This window comes from Benincasa hispida, chromosome 1, assembly GCF_027475165.1.
Source record: "Benincasa hispida cultivar pf3 chromosome 1, pf3_genome.v1.1, whole genome shotgun sequence".
Lineage (NCBI taxonomy): Eukaryota > Viridiplantae > Streptophyta > Magnoliopsida > Cucurbitales > Cucurbitaceae > Benincasa > Benincasa hispida.
In genome coordinates, this window is record NC_143478.1 from 20,451,189 (window position 1) to 20,471,314 (window position 20,126).

Genomic DNA, 20,126 nt, shown 5'->3' on the forward strand with positions numbered 1-20,126 from the left:
CTATATGACAAACAAAAGATAATTAATTCAATTGTGTTCGGGAGTTGCTTTTATAAAATTAAATTACAAAATAAGGAGGTTTTGATCGAAGTTTAAAATGTCAAGTCACAATTTTACGATGAAATATCATTAACGTGTTGAAAAACATAAACTCGGTGGAATTATTTATTATATAATGAAAATGTCTACTTATCTCTTGTGCTCGTGTCGAACTCATAAAAATGTAAGAATATCGGTGAAAATGTGTATAGAAATTTAATATGAATATTGCGATAAAATCAAAATATTTTAAAAAATAATAAATAAAAAAAGCGAGATAATTACCCAATTGGAACCAACACATGGACAAATTGCACTATCTGATTCAACCTCCTTTACCAAATTTAAATGGTTCATCGTTCATGGCTCACGTGAGAGCGAGATCAATGGAATCCTTATTTACTTCTTTCTTCTCCTGTGCCTTGTCTGTGGAAAGCAGTTTAAAAGCTTCTAAGGATGGTCACTGGAAGCTCAATGTTGATGTGGTATCCGTCATAGTAAGGGCAACTATGTATTTTGTTTTAAATTTGAAAAGTCGAAAGAGATAACGACAGAGAAAATGGAGAAGAATGGGATGTCGTCTCAACAAATTTGTAGCCAAACTCATTTAAAAATGACATATCAATTAAGCCTAGTCATTTAATTTCTGCGAGCTCATCTTTTAAAATGGTCAACTAATCGTCAACTAAGTTAAAGGGCCAATTTTAGTCTTATTTCGAACTTTAGAGACTAAAAGTGCTCATTTTGAAACCTCGTGAACCGAATAAATACTAACTTGAAACCTCAAAGACTAAAAGTATATTTTGTCATTGTTTTAATTCATGTACTGTATTGTACGTGTTGGGTCAGTGTACTTTAGGAAATGTCTAGTTTGGTCCCTTCGATTTTCAACTTGTTATCATTATTTGCTTATTGTTCAACTACTGTCCATTTTTTCCCCATTGAAGTACACTCCTTTTTTGTATTCATAAAGACTGTTTATAAGGTTTTATCAAATTACGATGACTAAATTCTAATTTTTAAAATCACAAGAATCAAATTTGTAATTTAATTAAGAAAATACTGCGATACCCACAAAATAAAGAATGAAAACGAGATCGATCGCTTTTTTAGACAAAATAAAGAATGAGAATGAAATTGTTAAATTTAGTATGAGTCTCGTAGTTTTTAGGGAAAAATACTCTCTTTGTCCATGAATTTTTAAGAATCGGTGCTTTTGGTCACTAATATTTTAAATTAGTCATTATATATTGAAATTAAACATAAAATTAATTAAAAATATGATGTGGCAAGACAATCTAGACAAAATATTTGTGTTAATATTTCCCACTTCTATTTCTCTCTCCCCTCTTTTTCTTCTTCTTCTATCTAATCTCCCATCTTCTTCTTCTTCTATCTACTCTCCCCTCTTCTCCATCCTCGGGTCTCTTTTTGTCCGTCATTTTTTCAATGGAAGAGGATTATGAGACTTGCCAATTTTCAAGACTCATCTTCATCCAGAGTGTTCACGTGGAAAAGCTTGTCGACATTCGTATTATTGGTCAATACATTTCGCCTTCAACTTGCATCCTTCTATAAAGTTAGATATGCAAGGAATTCCAACATCTACAATATCAAGTTTTCTCCACAATAAATAATCTAAAATAAGCAAGATTCTTATATCATTTTTCGATTTATGCTACAGTACCTTCGCTTTCCTTCATTGCTGCACCACTTGCATAAATCCAGGTCTAACATGCTTCGATCTGTAGTTGGGTATTGTGTACACTCGGCATTTTGCCTATTGTCACTCCAATCACATGATTGAATGAATTGTCTTCCACCAACAATTTTTAAACTTGAGTGAGCACATGAGTTTTTCTAGCACCTATAATACCATGTAGCCTAAACTCGTTGAAATCAGAATTGACAAGTGCATCCTTAATTCCATATTATCGATTAGAAAAAATGATGACTTTGAGACAATAGTATTTGTAATAAGTGAGTAACAGATTGAGTATACGAGATTGGTTGAGGAGTTGAGGTGTGTTGTCAGAAGAGGGTGTCTTCTGTGTGAGGGAGGTGTGGAGTCGCGAGATCATTTATTTTTTGAGTGTGGATTTTAAGAGAGAGGTGTGGTCAGATGTGTTGCGTCAGTTGATTCGTCTCATCGGGTGGCGGATTGAGACGTCGAGTTGTCTTGGATGTGCCGAGTGGGGTCGAGTAAGGGGGTGCTTAGTAAGCTATTTCGTGTATTCTGGTGTGCTTCCATCTACTACATTTGGCAAGAGCGTAATCGATAGCTTCATGGGGTAATCCAAGGACGGTGTCTGCTCTGTTTCACATTATAGTCTCTATGGTTCATGCTCCTTCCTGACGGGTTGATCTTCTTGGTTTTATCTAATGCTTTTACGGATATTTTCCTCTTTTTGTTCTTGTCGTTGTTCTTTGTTTTGCAGTTGGCCCCAGGTTGTGGGATTTTGTTTCCTTTACTTTGTTTTTCTCCCAGGTGGATGGTGTTGTTTGCTTTTGTTCCGGCTTTGTTTTGGTAGAATCTTGTTTTATTTGTTTTTTTTTGTTGCTTTGATACCTTGATCCGATCTGTGGGATTCTCTTATTGTTGTATAATAATATCATCTATTCTAAAAAAAGAATTTGCAATAACTGAGAGAATAATGAAAAAACCGACTTTGTCAATTGTGCCAAACACCATTACCCTTGCTATTGATTTGAAGAATTTCTTTTACCATCTTCTTTGCTTTTCTACTTAGTTGGTGTCGCTTGACAGAGCAAAAGCTTGAATGATTGGAACCAATTTCATTTTCTTGGGACATGTGGAAATGTGCTGTGATTTCATCTATTTCTTATAAAATCTCTAAAACTTTAGAGTTGATTCCATAGCCCTTGCTACTTCCCTCGTTGGTAAGATGTAGCACCATAGTCTCTAAAACTTCAGTTTTTTTTTTTTTTTTTTTTTTTTTTTTTAATTTTTTAATTTTTCTTTTCATTTCTTTTAAAAAAGACTCTTATTTTATTCTCATCTCCTTGCTCCAGATTGAAACAAATTGGATTAACCTCCATTTGAATTTAAGATATTTTTGGACATATAATTATTAGAAATTTTGTGTTTGGAATATAAGTGAAAAGGAAAAAGAAGTTATAAAGTTTACTAGACCAGCTACATGAGAGAAAGAAGAGAGATGGAAATGGAAGAGAGGAGAAGAGAGAAGAAGAAAAAAGAGGAGAGTGAAGAGAGAGAAGTGATAAATATTTTAAAAAATAATTTTTTTCAAGTCATCTCACCGTATCATATTTTTAATTAATTTTATGTTTAAATTTGTTACATTTATTAGTCGAGGACTTTTCAAACCCATTTTAAGTTAGGGGTCAAGAGCATTTATTCTTAAAAATTCAAGGATCAAAAAAATATTTCCCCATAATTTTTGTTTTTCAATAAAGCCCATTCCACAATTTTCATTTTAATTGTTTTATTTAGTAAATAAAAAAAAGTATATTTATCAAAATTCAAAATTAAAGGTGTTCAAAAAATCCGATTACTTGACAAAACCGATCAATCCAATCGTGTGAGTTGGGTTGGGTTCAAATAAATGAAAATTTTATAGGTTGAGTTGGTTCATGAATTCACCTAATATAATTTAAATCAATCCGAACCACTTTAAAATATATTTTCTATTACTTATAACACGATTATTTATATGATTTTAATTTCAATATTTTTTGAATAATTTGTTATTCAACAACCTTAAAAGTATTTTCTTTGCATTTTAGAAAAAAAAAATTTGCACTATATAAATTGAAATTGAGATGTTAATCTTAATTCAATATATAGAAATAATTAAATTATATTTTTACATGTTTAAGTTTTACTTCTTTTTAGAACAAAATTTTAAATAAATAACCCCCAAATATTTCATGGTTGGATTGGATTGAGTCATTTTTTAATAAAGATTATTTAGATTGAAGAAATTTAGCATCCCAATAATTAAGTTGGGTCTAAACAAATCTTTCAACCTAACTAATGAACTCCATATTCAAATCCAATGTTATAAAATAAAAAAAAGAATCCACTAATCAAAATAATATGTTTATTTTTTAAAAAAATCTATCAAATCAATGGCGACGAACTTCTTTCTGATTTGGCAGTTGCCAGTGCCACCTCACATTTTCTTCTCTTTGCGCGGCGAGAGAGAAAACACTCTCTTCCGGTTCAAATATTTCAGATAAGAAAACCAAAAACACAGAGGAAAAAAGAGAGAGAGAGACGAGAGAAAAATTCCCGCTCTCTCTTTTCTCTCTGTATTGCTTCCTCCGTAGGGTTTCCTCTTTCCCCTTTCACTGTTTTTCTCATCTTCTTCATCCTCTTCGCCCTTCACTTCCGCAGCATTTCTCTCAAATTTCTCTAACTTCGTTTCGGCAGTTGATTCGAATTTCTCCGCCTTCTCACCGGTTTCACGCGCCTGCATGATTGGAGGAGCTTTCGTGCTGGTTAGTCGCGGTTTACAGCCGTTTCCTCATTTTTTAATGCTCGTTTCCTGCTTTGTTTTTATCAATTTTGTTTTTGTTTTTGGGTTTTCGCTGCTTCTGATTACATATTCTGGTATGATTTTCCCCTGTTTACTCATTTGTTTTGTTGTATTATGTCGCTTTGTTTGTTCGATTGAGTATTTGTGTATTTTGCTTGTATTGCATGTCGACTGATTGTTCGTATTATGAAAAGTTTAGCGAGTCATCATATGATTCTGGTGTTGAACGAGTTCTATAGTTAGATTAATTAGTTGGTGTTTTTCCCGGCTGAGCACTGCCGTTTTTTTTTTTAAAAAAAATAAATTAATATATTTAGTCTAGTTCTCTAGATCTTTATTTCCAGTGTAATTTAGCAACGATGAAGTGATTCTGTTGTTTGTGGCAAATTAGCAATGCCGGTGTGTTCGTCTCACTTTTTATCTTTTATTTTTTAAAGAATGATCATGAAGATGTTTTTGTTCCCAGCGGTGTAGAACATCTTCCTTCCCGTACATAATACATTTTCCTAGTCTCAATGGTATGCTCAGTTGGAAATGGGAGGATGGCAGTGATGACAAGGCTTCTGGCTGCTGGGAGTTTCTCTCGAAGTATTGCAGGTAAACCGAGAGGTATAAGTTCTGTATTTGTTTTTCTATTTTTAATGTTGCTGTTTTTCTGGTTGTCAGAAGTCATTATTGGTTAGATTGATCATTGTAGGAATAACGTCATCTTCTTAGTTACATATCATCAATCATACAGAGTCATAATTAATGCCCTTTTTACTATTGGACAGAGGAAGTTGGTCATCAGAAATTTGCTTCTGAATTTATCTGCAGAGAACTTCGTGATGCAGATGAAGCAAATTTAATTGACGAGGAAGGTGTGTACCTAATCCCACTTTAGTTATTGCACGGTAAAGTGTTGGATGTTTTATTTTTTAGTTACAAATGAATATTCTCTTTGACCATAGGCATATGGTACTGTGGGATGAGTATGATGTTTTTGTTAGTTGGCATTTTGATTTCTGAAGCAGCTTGTTGACTATATTTTGCAGATATGCACGTTTTTGGTTTGAAGCCTATGGTTGATCCTCTGAACTTGGTAAGGTTTGATGACATTTGTAGTTTGTCTATTTAATGTTTTGTCATTTTTACAAGATGTACGATGAAGCAAAGATGGTCCTTTTCAGATCGTTTTATTACTTCACAGCTTTTGTTACCTTTTTGGATTAGGTGTATCCAGTGTACAATAATCTACTATATCGTGTTTCCTAATTCATTTGAATTTACCTTTTCTCTCCTTTTATTTGACCGTGTAGGTTTGCTGCAATATTTGTAAGAAGCCAGTAAAGGCCAGCCAATATATCATTCATTCAGGTTTGTTATTTGTTTCTTTATTTTTTTTTGTGGATGGGGCACTCAATGTTTCTGGTTCTCTGCAATCAAATTATGTGAAATTTCTTTACGTTTATTGTCTGTTGTGGTCTGAAATATGTGTGCTACTCTTTTTTACATCTTAGTGTATCTGTGTCCAATGTTGACATCAACACGCAGCATAAGATTGGTGTCTATGCTTGTATTATGGTCAGATTTCATATTCATAGTGTTTGTTCCCATTTGAAGAATTATTATTTGATTTTGAACGTTATTGGGATTCCATCCATACTTGTTTGGGTTGTGATAAATTCTGTTTTATTATAAAGAATCTTATTATGATTTTGTTCGTGGTCATTTTGTACTCTGAGCCAAAGCTTTTGGTAATATCAATCCTAGTCCAAACTTGCCTCGTGCTTTTTGATCTGTTCTTTCCTGTCTATAGTTAATTTTTACCCTATGAATCCTACCTTATATTATGGTTGTTGAGGTATTCAGTATTAGGCTTGCACTATATTTTGTTAGTTTAACTTTACACTTGGGTGTACTAGAAAAAAAAAAACTTTACTCTTGGCTGGACCAATGGAATTTGAAAATTATTGTCAGGATTCCACGTCGTAAAGTCTTGTATGTATTAGGTTGGACATGATGCTTTCCTGAGTTAGCTTCATATCATTTTACCAGAACTTTGCAGGTCATTAGGCTTTGGACAAGGAACTATAATGGACCTTGATGGTGGGATGGGTCATAGAAAACACTCAAGGAAGGAGAAGAAAAAGATACTACCTGTTGATGCTAGTATCCTTCTACATGTCATTTATTTCCTGTTTCTAATTGGAAGATGTACCTCTCTCTTTTGTCCTTCCTGTTTTTCTTGTCTCTTTCATACCTGAGTTTGTGCTGAATTTGAGAAAAGTTATTAAATGAAGTTTATGAGCCTCATCCCCCCCTCTCTCTCTCATGATTTCTAGGTGCAGGCTAAACGTGTTGTTAGGTTTACATTTTTCTTAGTTCTTAATCTGTCCCAGATATATCAGCTGTGGAGAAAGAAGGGTCTGAATCAACATATGCTAACTATTCTGTTGCACCTGCATTTCCAATTAATAACCAATTTGAAATGGTCAAGTTGACAAAAAGTAGATCCTCCTTTATCCATAGTTTGTGTTTGTGCTATCTTTTAATTTTTTTATTTTCTATTTTTTTTTTTTATTTAGGATTTATGAGGGCATGAGAGCGCGCCCACACACACATGTTGGCTTAAATAAATACACGTTTCAATTCTAGTGATTTAAGGGATCAAATTGTTATTTAAATTTAAGAGATGAGCCGGTCTTCAAATCAAATTTAATTGGCATGCCATTGCTGAGCAACAACAACATACTAGGGAAACTATAATTTAATTATTTCTCAACCTTCCTATTACAATGGCTTAGACAAGTTGTTTCATACGATTTATTTTCCTTCAGGAAATTCAACTTGTACTGTGGCAACTATACTGGATGATGATACAGGAGTCTGTTCTGATGTTGTAGACCATGCAGCTAGTCTGATACATCCTTCGACAAAGCGGTCCAAATTGTATACAATTCTCCATCTTTTTTCTTAAAAAAGGGAATTTCGTTGTTTTATGATCTGTTATCAATTATATTGTGTACAAAACTTCCTATTATCTTGGGAAAATTTTTTCTTCAATGTTTTATTCTGGTTTTATAGTTTTTGGTTGTGGCAACTTGTTCTTTTCACTTTTTATGGGAGCTTGTATCCTTGAATTTCCTTTTTCTCATTCTTTAATGTATATCTATATATATATTTTTGGGAGGGGGAACATTCTGTACTTGGTTTTGCCAAGATACGAAGATTTTTCAAGTTCTTTTCTTGGTGTACTTTCTGTTTCAAGTTGTTGCATCTCCTTGTTAGCAATTTTCTGCTAACATTAGATCATTCTGATCAGTTATGGTAAGCCTTGTTATCCATGAGCTGGAAAGGTGTATTTCCTGTTAGGGGTGCTTATGTTTTTCTGATGTTTGGGCATCTAGATTAATGAAAGATGTCATAATTTGCAGCCATTTGTTGAGAAATGGTCATCAAGTATATGATTCACTTTTATGTTCTTGTAGGATAACTGGTGAAGGGCTGTTACTGGCATCTGATTTAGAACCATCGTCAGCTAAAACAAAAATTAGAAGTGAGAAAATATGCCCCTGAGACCCGTTTCCCCTCCTTGTTTGTCATTTCTTAAGCATAATGTGTGTAAATGTTAGAACATAGCTAGAAATATGTAAATAAAGCATAGTACTCGCTGGAAGAGAGCAGCATACTTTTTGCAACTTACAGAGCTTTCTTAGTTGCCTTTTAGGCTAAGATCCGTTTAACTTGAAATATTAGCTGCATATATACTCATGCGTGTATCTCAGCACCAGCAGTTGAAATCAAATTTAGTTTGAGTTAGTAGCTTCTATAAATTTTCTGATGTTCATAAACGAATGTTGATGGATACTGGAAACTCATCTTTCATTGTGAATAGAAATTTCTTAGTCTTCTGATTACATCCTTTAGAGATGTTTAGAATTACTGACTATGTTTTAGTTCTTTCTCTTAAGTTCCTGCATGTCTTTTGTTTTGCTTGATGACAATTTTCTGATGTTGTCCACCAGATGTTCCGTTTCCCCTTGCAAGTAAAATATATTACTCTCAAAGAAATAACCGTTTGCGTTCGGCCCTTGGTTATCTTTACTGGGAGGCTGTTGCTTCTAGCAAGGAAATTTGTAATATGGTAGATCATCAAATGACTAAGGAAAATATAAAACTATTTCACAATACTTCCCAGGAGGAGTCGTCTCAAGAGCAAACAAGTGATATTATTGGAAATAAGGTATCTATCTCTATTATTTTCAATGGTCCCTCTCTATCTTTTATGTAATGGTTTCTCGGTCTTCTGAGTCATTCATTTATGTAGTAAAAACATGGACTTCCTTGCATAGTCAACAGACGTTTTTTTTCCTCTCTTTTTTTCCCTCCTTTTCCATGATGGTTTTGTTTGACATAGTCTTATGTATTGACTTAAAGGCAGTTTTTCTTTGATTTGGAAGCATAGACACAGATAAAGAGCATTTTAGGGACAAATTATATTTTTGCACGTGAATGCATTCAAACATATTGAATTATATATTTTAAAGCAGTTAAGATAGACTTGTATTCTTATCCATTCAATTTCAAGTCTTCAAGCAAATTTTGACATTGTAAAGTAATTTATATTGCTTCATGGACAGAAAATTTTCCAACAGAACGCCATTGCCCCACATAATGCATTCCTTTTCAGGGAAAACTGAAAAGAAAGTTGCATCTTAAACATCATCTTCACATATTCTCCCACTACTTTATTAAATTTTATTGAGTGAAATCTATTTATTTATATGTTAGTTTTCAAGATAAATATCTCTAGTCTTGATAATAAATTCATATTTTTTGGAAATATTTTTCTGCATTTCTTCAAACACGTCTTTGCGAGTGTCTCCAAGATTGAAAAAGTAATAAAAAAAGGAACTTTAAATTGTATTTCAGACATGTTGGACAAGGTCACTCTGCTTGAAAAATAGTTTCCAGCATTGCTGGATGGATGTACTTTCTGCTGTTGTGTCCCGCATGATTTATCTTCTGTCTGAAGGAAATCATATGGCTTGTGGTTATAGAAAGTCAGCCTGTAGCACCCCTTGCCCCACAAATTTCACTTGACTATGACGTACGTATAGGCATTTAATCTATAATGTTTGTTAAATGGCATTGTTGCACATATTATTATGTTCATCTAGGATAATCTTATGTTGCACTAATTGTTAAATTTTACCTGAGCATCAGCTTGCATAATTTGTGATCAGGATGACTGATGTAAAACAATCGCTCTTCCTTGGAAAACAGATGGATAGTCAGCCGACTCAGCCCTTAACCTCTGCATGGAAATCTGACCATAATCTGACCATATTCTCATCCGGGAAATGTCTGCCTGCCAGTGGTGCCTCAAATAAGTTTGTCATTGGCAGCAGTGTTGCATGGCCACAGATTGCTCCAGTTGAATTGACACAAAAAAAGACTATCTACCTAGAAGGCTAGACCTAACTATTTTGAAGGTAATTCAGGTATTGCTTGATGTAATTTTCAAATTTATTGCCCCCTTTAATTGATTTCCTCGTTTTGTGACAATGTTGTTAGTAACTCTTTAAGACCAAAAATTGCAAAGCTTGGGTGTCACGCGAATCTATGACTGGAACTTATAGCACAATGGACTTGATTTGGATGTACCTATGACTCCCTGAATTGAAAGTAATTTTGTTTCTCACCATTCTTTTAAGGATTCTTTTTAAATGGAAAAAAAAAAATGTTAAAAAGAATTAAGTTAGTGTGCCCATATGATGAAATCTTTACATTCTTTTGAGAGTGAAATTAGTGTTACTATCTGTAAAGAGTATATTAGGGTCATATTAATAAGTAGAAACAGGTTTCTTGGTAGACAATAGAGGGGTAGAGGAAGTTAAGATATTACATGGTAATCTGGCTTGGTCTTGGTAAAAAAGTAGGTATCCAACCCCCTTAATTACTTAGGATTATCTTAATCAAGATATTCACTATCTTTCACATCCTCATGATTGTGACATTAATGTTAAATCTAATAAGGAGAGGAAAATGCTTATTATTATTATTCATGATTTTGCAGGATAGACTAGACAACAGCCAAACAGAAGTATCCCTGTTGTATAGAAGTCTTGGTGGCACTTTTTTGTAGGCACAGTGGTACATGTAATTAACCCTAAAACTTGAGGTTAGGACCAAGATTCTGTATTTTGATATTGGCAATGAAAATTGTTTAAAATTATTCATTCTTTCTTTGTATTTAATCTCTTCTATTCACTGCAAAGTGTAAAACTGCCCTTCAGCCATTTCATATACCATCACTTTAATTTTCTGTATTTGTTGATCTTCAGCAGAAGATATTAAGTCCTTGAATAGTACTTCTTTTCTGGAATCTCAGGTAGAAATCCTGTGCAGATATACATATATTAGCTGACAGTAATAGCGCTGAAGGAATTAAAATCTTAATTGATTTGTTCTCTTTTCTTTGGAAGGTAGATTCTTGGTTAGGTTAAAGTTTCTACGTTGAGATTTTTTTAGTACAACAATTGTTGAGATGGGGCATCAAATCTTTGGCTTCTAAAGAAGTTCATACCAATAACCATTGAACTAAACTCACCATGACACGTTGAGAATTTAAAAGCTTTAAGAGTTTCTTGTCCTGGAGTTGATCTTGGTGTAAACAAAGTCTTCTCAAAGATTGGAGGGAGTGGACTGAGTTTTCGACAAGATACAGTATGCCTAGTTAGAAAAAACAAAGTCAGTAAACCCATTAAAATGTTCTTGTTTAGGGCATAGAAATATTTTCTTAGTATCCTATCGTGCATCAACTAGTTAAGGTATGATAAGATGATTGAGTGCTTAAATTTCCAGATATTTTGGGGTGGGCGTGGGTGGGTGGCTTTAATTTTCTAGAATGACTTTTTGGAGTAAGTTGGTGGAAATTTAGTGCGAGTCTGTTCTATTCAAAATGAAGTGGAAAATCTTAGGAGCAGGCCTCTTGCCACTAGCCAGCCAGCCAGCCACACTCAGCAACAGCAAAATTAGGCATGAAATAGTGTGGTGCGGTGACAGCAACACAGACTTTTCGCACCAATTGTCATATGCTCCGCGTTACTGGCCAACATTTATGGCTGATATTTCAATGCGGAGGAAAAAGAAGAAGAAATATCTTCCATTTTTGTCACTGGTTAGTCTTTCGTCTTTTGCTAGACATAATTGATTTGGTTTTACAAACATGTGAACTTGAATTTGATGTGATGCCATTCTCGTCTCTTTCCCATCATGCAGGGCAAACTTTTGAAAGCTACTTGGCTAGGGCTCTACCAGACTACCAGTTTTACTTGGGCAAATGCCGTTTGCTGCCAAAGGTTCGAGTTTCTGTGATCTGAAAAAAAAATTTAGGTCTCCAATAATCTCTTAGGTCTTGTTTGGTAGCAATTTTTTTTTAAAAAAATATTATGTTTGTTTTCGTTTTTGACATTTCTTCTAGAAACACTTAGATTCCATTTAGTAATTATTTTGTTTTGAAAATTAAGCCTATTTCATTTACATTTTTACAATTATTTGCATCTTTTCCAAATTTGAAAAACAAAAACAACTTTTTGAAAGCTACTTTTTTAATTTCCAAAGTTTGCTTGGTTTTTTAAGCCATTGAAGAAAAATAGATAACAAAGGAAGAAATTTAGATGTAGGAAGTAGTGTTCACATGCTTAATTTTAAAAAACAAAAAAAAAGGTTACTAAACGGGGTCTTAAATTTTTTGTCGAAATTTGAAAACAAAAATAAGTTTTTAAAAGTTACTCTTTCTAGTTCTTAAAATTTGCTTTGATTTTTTAAAACATTAGTAGAAAATGGATAACAAAACAAAGAAATATGTGGATAAATATAATTTTCGAAAATCAAAAGTAAAAAGATAAATGGTTACTAAAGTTTGTTTTTTGGTTTGGAAATTGTGCTTTTCACAAAATTTAATTACAATAGTGTCATCTTTGTTATGATAACATGTGATTTTTAGCCAAATACTGAAAACAAAAATAAGTTTTTAAATATAACATTTTTTTTTAGTTTTCACAACTTGACATGGATTTTGAAAACATTGTTAGGTAGTAGATAACAAAACAAGTAAATCTATAGATAGAAGTTGTATTTATAAGTTTAATTTTAAAAAACTAAAGTCAAGCTTTGAAATTTTAGGAAGGGATCGATTTTGAGCCAATCGTTCTATTATTTGGATTTATGACACAGAAAAATGTTGACGAGGTTGTTTGAGAGGGGAGTTTTAAATGTTAGTGTTATTTTGTGGTCGTAGTTCTTGGATTAAGTATAGGCGTTGACTTTAAAATTTTAGGTTATAGAATATTCAATCTGTGAATCAAATGTTTGGCCTATAATTTACTGGGGTGTTTGAGTAGGGAGTTGATTATTAGTCCTAGATTATTATAGTTTGTATTTGGGAGTAGATTGTTTAATATGGGTTATAATCGTATGTGTTTGAGGTGAAACTATTTTAGTTTGAGAAGGAAATAGCAAATACTATAGCAAAAAAAAAAAAAAAAATGATTAATGTAAAATAGTAAAAACTGTAGTAAATAGTTAATATTGTAGCAAACGAGGGTTTTAAAATAGTGTTGACTATAGCTAATTGGGGAATACAAATTAGTATTTACGGTAACAAGAGGTGTTTATTATAGTATTATAATAGTTTTCGTCCCAAACACAATAGATGATTAAATGCTAGGTTTGGGTAAATCGGATTTAGAATTTGGACCTTTAACTAAATTTAAATTGTCATGGTTGTACAAATATTCGGTTAAATTACAAATTTAATCGATAACTTCTAAGTTTATGTTTATTTGATCTTTCAATTTTAAAGTGAACTTGTAATTGTGTCTAATAGGTCCTTGCGTTTAAGAAGTATTTAATTTGAAAACTAAATTTATAAATCCTACTTTCACCAACACTTTTGTTACCTACTTTTGGAAATTGCTTTAAGAAACCAAATTGAAAGAAATAATTTTTAAAAAATTTGATTTTGTTTTCGAAAATTGGGTTGGAATTCAAGTGTATATTTGAGTAAAATATTAAAAAACGACATTTAAAAAAAATGATTAGGTAAAAATATGAGGGGAAATTGTAAAAAATAGCCTCTTCAAGTTCACTCTTCAAAACTAATATCTTGGGTGAGATTTGTCATTGAGATTTAGAAATCAACTTCTTTTAACTTATCTATTGATTTGGGCCTTCTTAGTACATCTCGGCCATTACACATCAAGATTCGGTTAATTTTTTCAAATATTATACGGTCTTCCAAAATCTTATATATTTTCAAAATTTTTACAAATTCAACCAAATATTATATCAAATATTTATGTAAGTTTTTAAATATTTAGCCCAATTTTTATTTCACAATTATATTGAATTTTTTAGTTATCCAAATAGTTTTTAAGTGATTGAATTGTGATTTTGAAATTTTTTAAAAAAACAAATTTTGCAAAATATGAGAAATATATAGAATCTTGGTGTTAATTTGTCAGTTCAGATATATACAATCTTGGTGTTAATTTTTCTGAGATTAATATCGAAATTTTATATATTTTTCATCTTACATTTTCTTTTTGCAAAATTTAATCTTTTCCGAAATTTTAAAAATTAAAGTGCGATCATTTGATATCAATATAATTGGTAATTTGAAAGTTTGAAAATTCATATAATTGTGAAAACATAAATTGACTAAATATTTGAAACACTACGTTTTAATATTTAGTAAAGATAAGTTAATTACAAAAAAAATTATAAATATATAAGGTTTGGTATAAGATTTGGGGAGATTATATAATATTTGAAAAAATTAATCGAATCTCATTGGAAAATGGTTGAGATATCGAGAATGTCCAAACCAATAAGTTGGTTTTTTTAAATTAAATCTCGATAGTCGATCTCGTTTTCAAAAAACGTGTTATTTTGTAAGAACTTGAAGAGGTTGGGAACAAAAACAACCACTTTTTTTTTATGAGTTCTTATAAAACAGCACGTTTTCTTAAATTTAATTTATTTATTTTTAACTTCCCAAAGAAAAGCCCCCTTCAAGAGATCAGGAACAAAAAAACCACTATTAATTATAGGAACTTAGAAACCTAACTTCTCCCTGAATCTTCCAAATTGGAAGAAACAAAAATGCCAAAAGAATTTTTTTAAAAAAGGAAAAAAAAAAAAAGGGAAAAAAAAAAGATGGAGACAACTCCTAAATGCCTCGTCAAAGCGCTGGTTGAGGTTGAATTGAGCATGGTGTATTATGTTTTATCAAGTTATCATTAAATATAAATTTTCAAGCATAAAAACCACTTTAGTAATAAGAACGGTCAACGAATCTCAAATCTTTTTATCATCTTTTATTTCCTTTGTTTTGTTCCATTGCGATTATCCCAAAAAGAAAAAGAAAAAAAAAAAGAAAAAAAAGAAAAAAAAACTCAAATATTTGATCTTTAAAGCTGAACCACAGTAAAATATTGATGTAATTGTTTGCAAGTTGATTAATTCAAAATGGTAATGAAGTTCTATGTTTCTTGCATCACGTTTTCCTTTTTTCTGAATGAATAATAAAATTAATGGTTCCAAAATCTTCTGTTTGTCTTTTTAAATTAAAAATATCTCCCACTGGTTCGCTGTTGCCGTAATACGAGGACTGGCCATCTAGAAAAATCTATTTGACAAATCTTTGACATTTCAGTATGCACTATTTTTCATGGTTCCAAAGGCGAAATGATTTTTCTTTTAAAAAAAATATTTTATTTTTATTTGAACCTTCAAACAAAAAAAAAATTGATTTTGTGGTTTTACTGTATATTGGTTACATTATTTTTGTTGTATGTATAAACAATTGATTAATGGATAAATGCTGAAGCAACGTCTCAAAAAAAAAAACAAAAAAAAAGTCGTTGAATTTCTTAGCAAATCAAAGAAAGATTCCGAATTTAAGATTTTTATATAAAAGAACATTATCTTAATCGAATGTATTCCTTTGTGCTTGGATGGCAACTTATGATTAACCACACGAAAACTTCGTATATCAAAAAGTTTTTACAGAGTGCTTTATATATATATATATATATATATATATATATATAGATAAGGAAAAAAAAGTTTTACCAAGCAAAAAAACGCTTTTTAATGGAACTTTACCTTAAACGGATTATGGGTATTTTTTGTTTCTAAAATGAAAAAAAAAATGTCATTGGTTGTTTTCTTTATTTTTCTAAAACAAAAGGGGAACTTTTGATTTTATCAACCGGAAATTATTCAAAGATTTCCTTAAACTTTGTTACATTTCAATTATGCCCTATATTTAAAAAGTTGAGTTTTTACCCTCCAACATTAAATTTGTTTAAAAAACTTCACTTCCAGCTATAAATTTTTTTAAAAATATATCTTTTTCGTTAAACTGAAAGATGAAAATTGATTAATTAAATGTTGTGTAAGAATCAAAAGATGTGGGCGATATTATTTAGGGTAGTTGTTTTAAATGACAAAAATTTTGGAGAATTTTTAAATGTAGCAAAATGTCACTATTTATATTTATCGGTGTCTATCCTAACAGACTAACATTGATAGATCTAATAGATGTCTATCGTTGTTTATCATTGATAGATAGTAACATTTTACTATATCTGTAACTAAGTTGACTTATTTTACTATATCTGAAAACAACCTTATTGTTTATTGACAATGATATAAAAGATTGAGATTATTACCGTTTATTTCATCTATAAAAATTATCGTTAAAATCATTCACCTTACTAATCTTGCATATTAGTTGCCTCTCCAATTTAAGATAAAGAATGTTGTAGATGATATTATAAACGTTTTTCAAATTTTGTTAAATTACAAACTTAGGCCCGTATGACTTGAAGCAAATTAGAATGGTTTATATAATTTGATAAAATCTTCCTAACTAGTGTATATGGTAATGACTATTTATGATAATTTTATCAAATCATATAGACATATGAGCTTTGATCAACCATAAATTATAACTTTTAAAATTATAGGACTAAATTCTAACTTTTAGTAGCTAAATTTATTATTTAACCTAAATTCTTACACATTAGTTGTTACATCAATTTTCATCTTATTTTAACGAAAAAAAATAAAGGATTGCAACATTTAAGAAGTCTTAAAGAAGGTCTTCGTCCATGAATATGAAATCAAGTTCATGTTTGGACACTTGAAATAAAATTTCTAGGAATAATTGATTCTTAAACTTTTGATTTCGAAACTGTGCACTCCTAAGCTATTGAATTAGGAAACATCCCTGGAGCAAACCCCTATTAAATAGATAGAGATTCTACCTAGAAGGCCTTAAAAATATACCCATATTATGTTATTAATTAATAATAAAAAAAAGACTTGGTTTCCTATTTTCACTAATATCAATTATTAATTACAATTTAACCCTCACATACGTTATTTATATATTATTCTCTCCTTTATGCATATATTCTCTCCCCCATGCTTCAAGATCATTTCTTACTCCTCCCTCCATCTCGTTTCTCCTTCCGACGGTGTGAGTTACGAGCGGGAGACGGATGGCATGGGACGATCTGGCGACGAGGTGAGCACGGGACGATAAGATAGCGATGGTGGACTCGAAGTGGACGAACGACAATGATGGATTCAGAGCAAATGAGTGGTGACGGCGGACTCAGAGGAGACAAACGGCAGACTCGATTCAACTTTTAATTTTATTTTTTCCTTTTTTTTATATATACTGTGATATATATGTATTCTTTTTAGCTTCTATAGGAAATTTGATATATATATATATCGTTTATTTGATATAAATGAGAGTGTTTTTTTTACTTCATGTATTATGATATGTATACTGTTGTGTAAATTAAATTTATGAATATTTATACTGTATATTGGTTTATACTGTGATTTATGTCAGACGTTGAGTCAATCTCTAATTTATAAACTGTAGAATATTTCATATATTAGTTATAATATTTTCAAATACCTAACAAAATGTTTTAGGTATATTTAAAATAACCATGAATCCGTCAAAATATTCTAAGGTATATTTAAAATAACCATTAATTCGTCAAAAAAATCAACATAAATAAAAAAATAAAATTTCATTAAATGTATTTTTTTTCCAAATTGGAAAAATGGAAAAAAAAATTACAATAGATGTACTTTCTCTCCTAATTGATAAATGAGAAAAAATATATTAAATAGATTTTCTCTCTATATAATAAATGTATTTTCTCTCCTCAAAGTAGCTTCGAAAAAGAAAAAATATATAAAAATCGGACACAAATAAATGAAAAATGATACAATTATCTAAAATTAACCTAAAAGTCATTTTTGGAAAAAAAAAAATCCAAATTGTAAGACATTTATAAAATATAGGGTCGGGACCCAATATGCTACGTGAAGAGATGATATGGCCCCTATATCACTCTATCTCACCTTTTCACTTCTTTCAACATGTGTACGATAACCCATTTAACAACTCTCTCACCTTTTCCACCTCCATCCTATGGCCCACTTACGTTTTTATTTCTTTACTCTTTTCTTTTATTGAGTTTATTTCATTATAGGTCAGGTGTAATTGTTTTTTCCACTATACTCATTTTATTAAGAAACCATGGTATTTCAATTTAGTTTCATGCACCCATTTTTACCTTCAATTCACATATATCGTTTTTTCCTCAAGTGTTTTGTGATAGAGTATATTAATAATTTATTATCTATAAATTATGTCATTCAAGTTTTTATTTTTATTTGCTTAGTATATAAATTATTTGTCTGTATAATGCCCATTAAAAAAAAAAACACAATATTTTGGATTAAATCTTTGTACACAATTTCTATTTAAAAAAAAAAAAAATCTTCATATACAACATCAATATTCAAATTCTACTATTCAAAGTTCATTATAAAACCTCAATAGAAAACTCATCCGTGAATATATATATGACAAAAGCCTCGACAAAATCTCTAAAATCAGACAAAGGCAATCTTTTTTCTTTAAATGTCTCACTAAAATATTTAACTAACCATTCACAATCTTTTAGTTCTCCATAGTTTTTAAAAATTAAATTTATAAATACTACTTTCACTCGTTTATTTAAATTTTTTATTTGTCTTAGTTTTGAAAACTCTTTTCAAAATTCAAGTCATGATTGAAAATTATATATATATATGTTTAATATTAAAAGATGGAAAAAGGTTTTAGAAAAAAAAATTTGGTACGTCCATCCCTGGCTTATAATTAAATTTTCTATTTTTAAATGTTGGTATTTTGTTGACTATTTACGATTAATCTTATATTTTGACTGAGTTGTTTTTAAACAACAATAATAAAGAATTATTTAAAAGACAATAATTGAATACAAAAAACTGAATTGATACAATAATTGCATTATAAATTTTTTGTTTTTAAAAAAAACCATAGTGTTTATACAAGCAAATTATTTTAAAGTACAAAAAACTAAATTAGATATCACTGACATATGAACTTTGCACACCGAACATAGACATATGAATTCAGACATAATAGCTCTGCACACTCAAACATAGACATATGAACTCAGACAACATTACTCTTTTCTCCAAACACAGACATCAAAAATCTCTGGACATTAAAATTTCAGACATTCTACATCATCTCAGTAACAAAAAATAACTCCATAGGTTTTCTTTACACCTTCTAGGTAAAAACCCCAAATAGATAAGTCTGGCTACAAGTGGGCCTCTAACTGTGGGACCATTCTAATGGGAGACATAATTGACGTGGGCCCAGTTATTTTAATTATTTTATTTGGAAAATAAAGTCAAATTATGACGATGCTTTTCAAAATTTAATCTTTAACTCAAATATAAAGATACAAACTTTTCTTTAAAGAATATATATATATATATATATAAAGGCTTTAAGGAAGCAAAAGTCAATTTTAACCTCATGGTAATTCTAAACCTTCAATTTTGTCAATTTAAACTAGAAATTCAGACGAGTATTACAATTTTAATCTTTCGTTTTAAAAAATATAACATTAATAGCATTTTAATAAATTCTTGTTCTAAATATCGTTAAAATAACTTTTAACTTATACGTGTAATAGTTATAAGACATATATATGATAAAAAAAATTGATAAAATTTTAGAGAAAAACATCTATAGAGATATATTTGTTTTTTTTCCTTGAAATTTATGAGTTTTATCAAAGTTATTTAATTGTCAATTTTTGTATGAAAAAAATTGTTTTATTAAAATTAACAAGTTTATGAAGCCTTTTACATGGTATACAATTTGACAAATTTAGAATCAAAATTCATATTATTCTCTTTTTTAATCGTCAAATTGCATGGATTCATTAGTCGCAAATGGCTCATTTGGCATCTAAAAAATCAAACTTGTTTATTTACATTTTATATTTTGTATTTTTTTTAGATTAAAATATCATCTTGATTTCTATACTTTTCAATTTTAGTAACATATCATCATCTTTATGCATATGTATGGAATCAAATCATCTATAATTTGTCAAATAATTACATATATAGTAATGAAGACTATTTAAAGTA

At 30.4% G+C, this 20,126-nt stretch overlaps 1 protein-coding gene and 1 long non-coding RNA gene across 23 annotated transcripts; both read left to right on the forward strand.

The window, feature by feature from the left end:
• The first annotated feature begins 4,157 nt into the window (after positions 1-4,157).
• LOC120087804 (uncharacterized) lies at positions 4,158-10,789 on the forward strand. Of its 22 annotated transcripts, none has more exons than XR_016524555.1 (13): positions 4,158-4,349; positions 4,457-4,524; positions 5,029-5,171; positions 5,336-5,422; positions 5,597-5,643; positions 5,861-5,918; positions 6,600-6,713; positions 6,944-7,051; positions 7,382-7,493; positions 8,033-8,100; positions 8,570-8,787; positions 9,791-10,048; positions 10,624-10,789. XR_016524555.1 is itself a non-coding variant. In XM_090307126.1 (13 exons), the coding sequence occupies exons 3-12, from the start codon at positions 5,078-5,080 to the stop codon at positions 10,020-10,022; spliced, it is 1,143 nt and encodes a 380-aa protein (XP_090163252.1). In that variant the 5' UTR covers positions 4,158-4,349; positions 4,457-4,524; positions 5,029-5,077; the 3' UTR covers positions 10,023-10,039; positions 10,624-10,789. The 22 variants fall into 22 exon arrangements, 20 of the variants coding, with proteins under 20 accessions (XP_090163252.1, XP_038900674.1, XP_090163279.1 ...); XM_090307126.1 differs by having other exon boundaries at positions 6,600-6,758; positions 9,831-10,039; XM_039044746.2 differs by having other exon boundaries at positions 9,831-10,039.
• A 741-nt stretch (positions 10,790-11,530) lies between these two features.
• LOC150038313 (uncharacterized) lies at positions 11,531-17,511 on the forward strand. The gene is made up of 3 exons (XR_016524557.1): positions 11,531-11,727; positions 11,829-11,908; positions 17,056-17,511. It is a non-coding gene; the product is annotated as an uncharacterized LOC150038313 (long non-coding RNA).
• The last annotated feature ends 2,615 nt before the right edge of the window (positions 17,512-20,126 follow it).

Bases quoted from the DNA above. Each gene is read 5' to 3' on its own strand.
- LOC120087804 (XM_090307121.1), top strand. From the start codon at position 4,501: ATGATTGGAGGAGCTTTCGTGCTG. The intron at 5,423-5,596 runs GTGTGTACCTAA...TATATTTTGCAG, and splicing joins AAATTTAATTGACGAGGAAG to ATATGCACGTTTTTGGTTTG. The intron at 6,759-6,943 runs GTACCTCTCTCT...AATCTGTCCCAG, and splicing joins CCTGTTTCTAATTGGAAGAT to ATATATCAGCTGTGGAGAAA.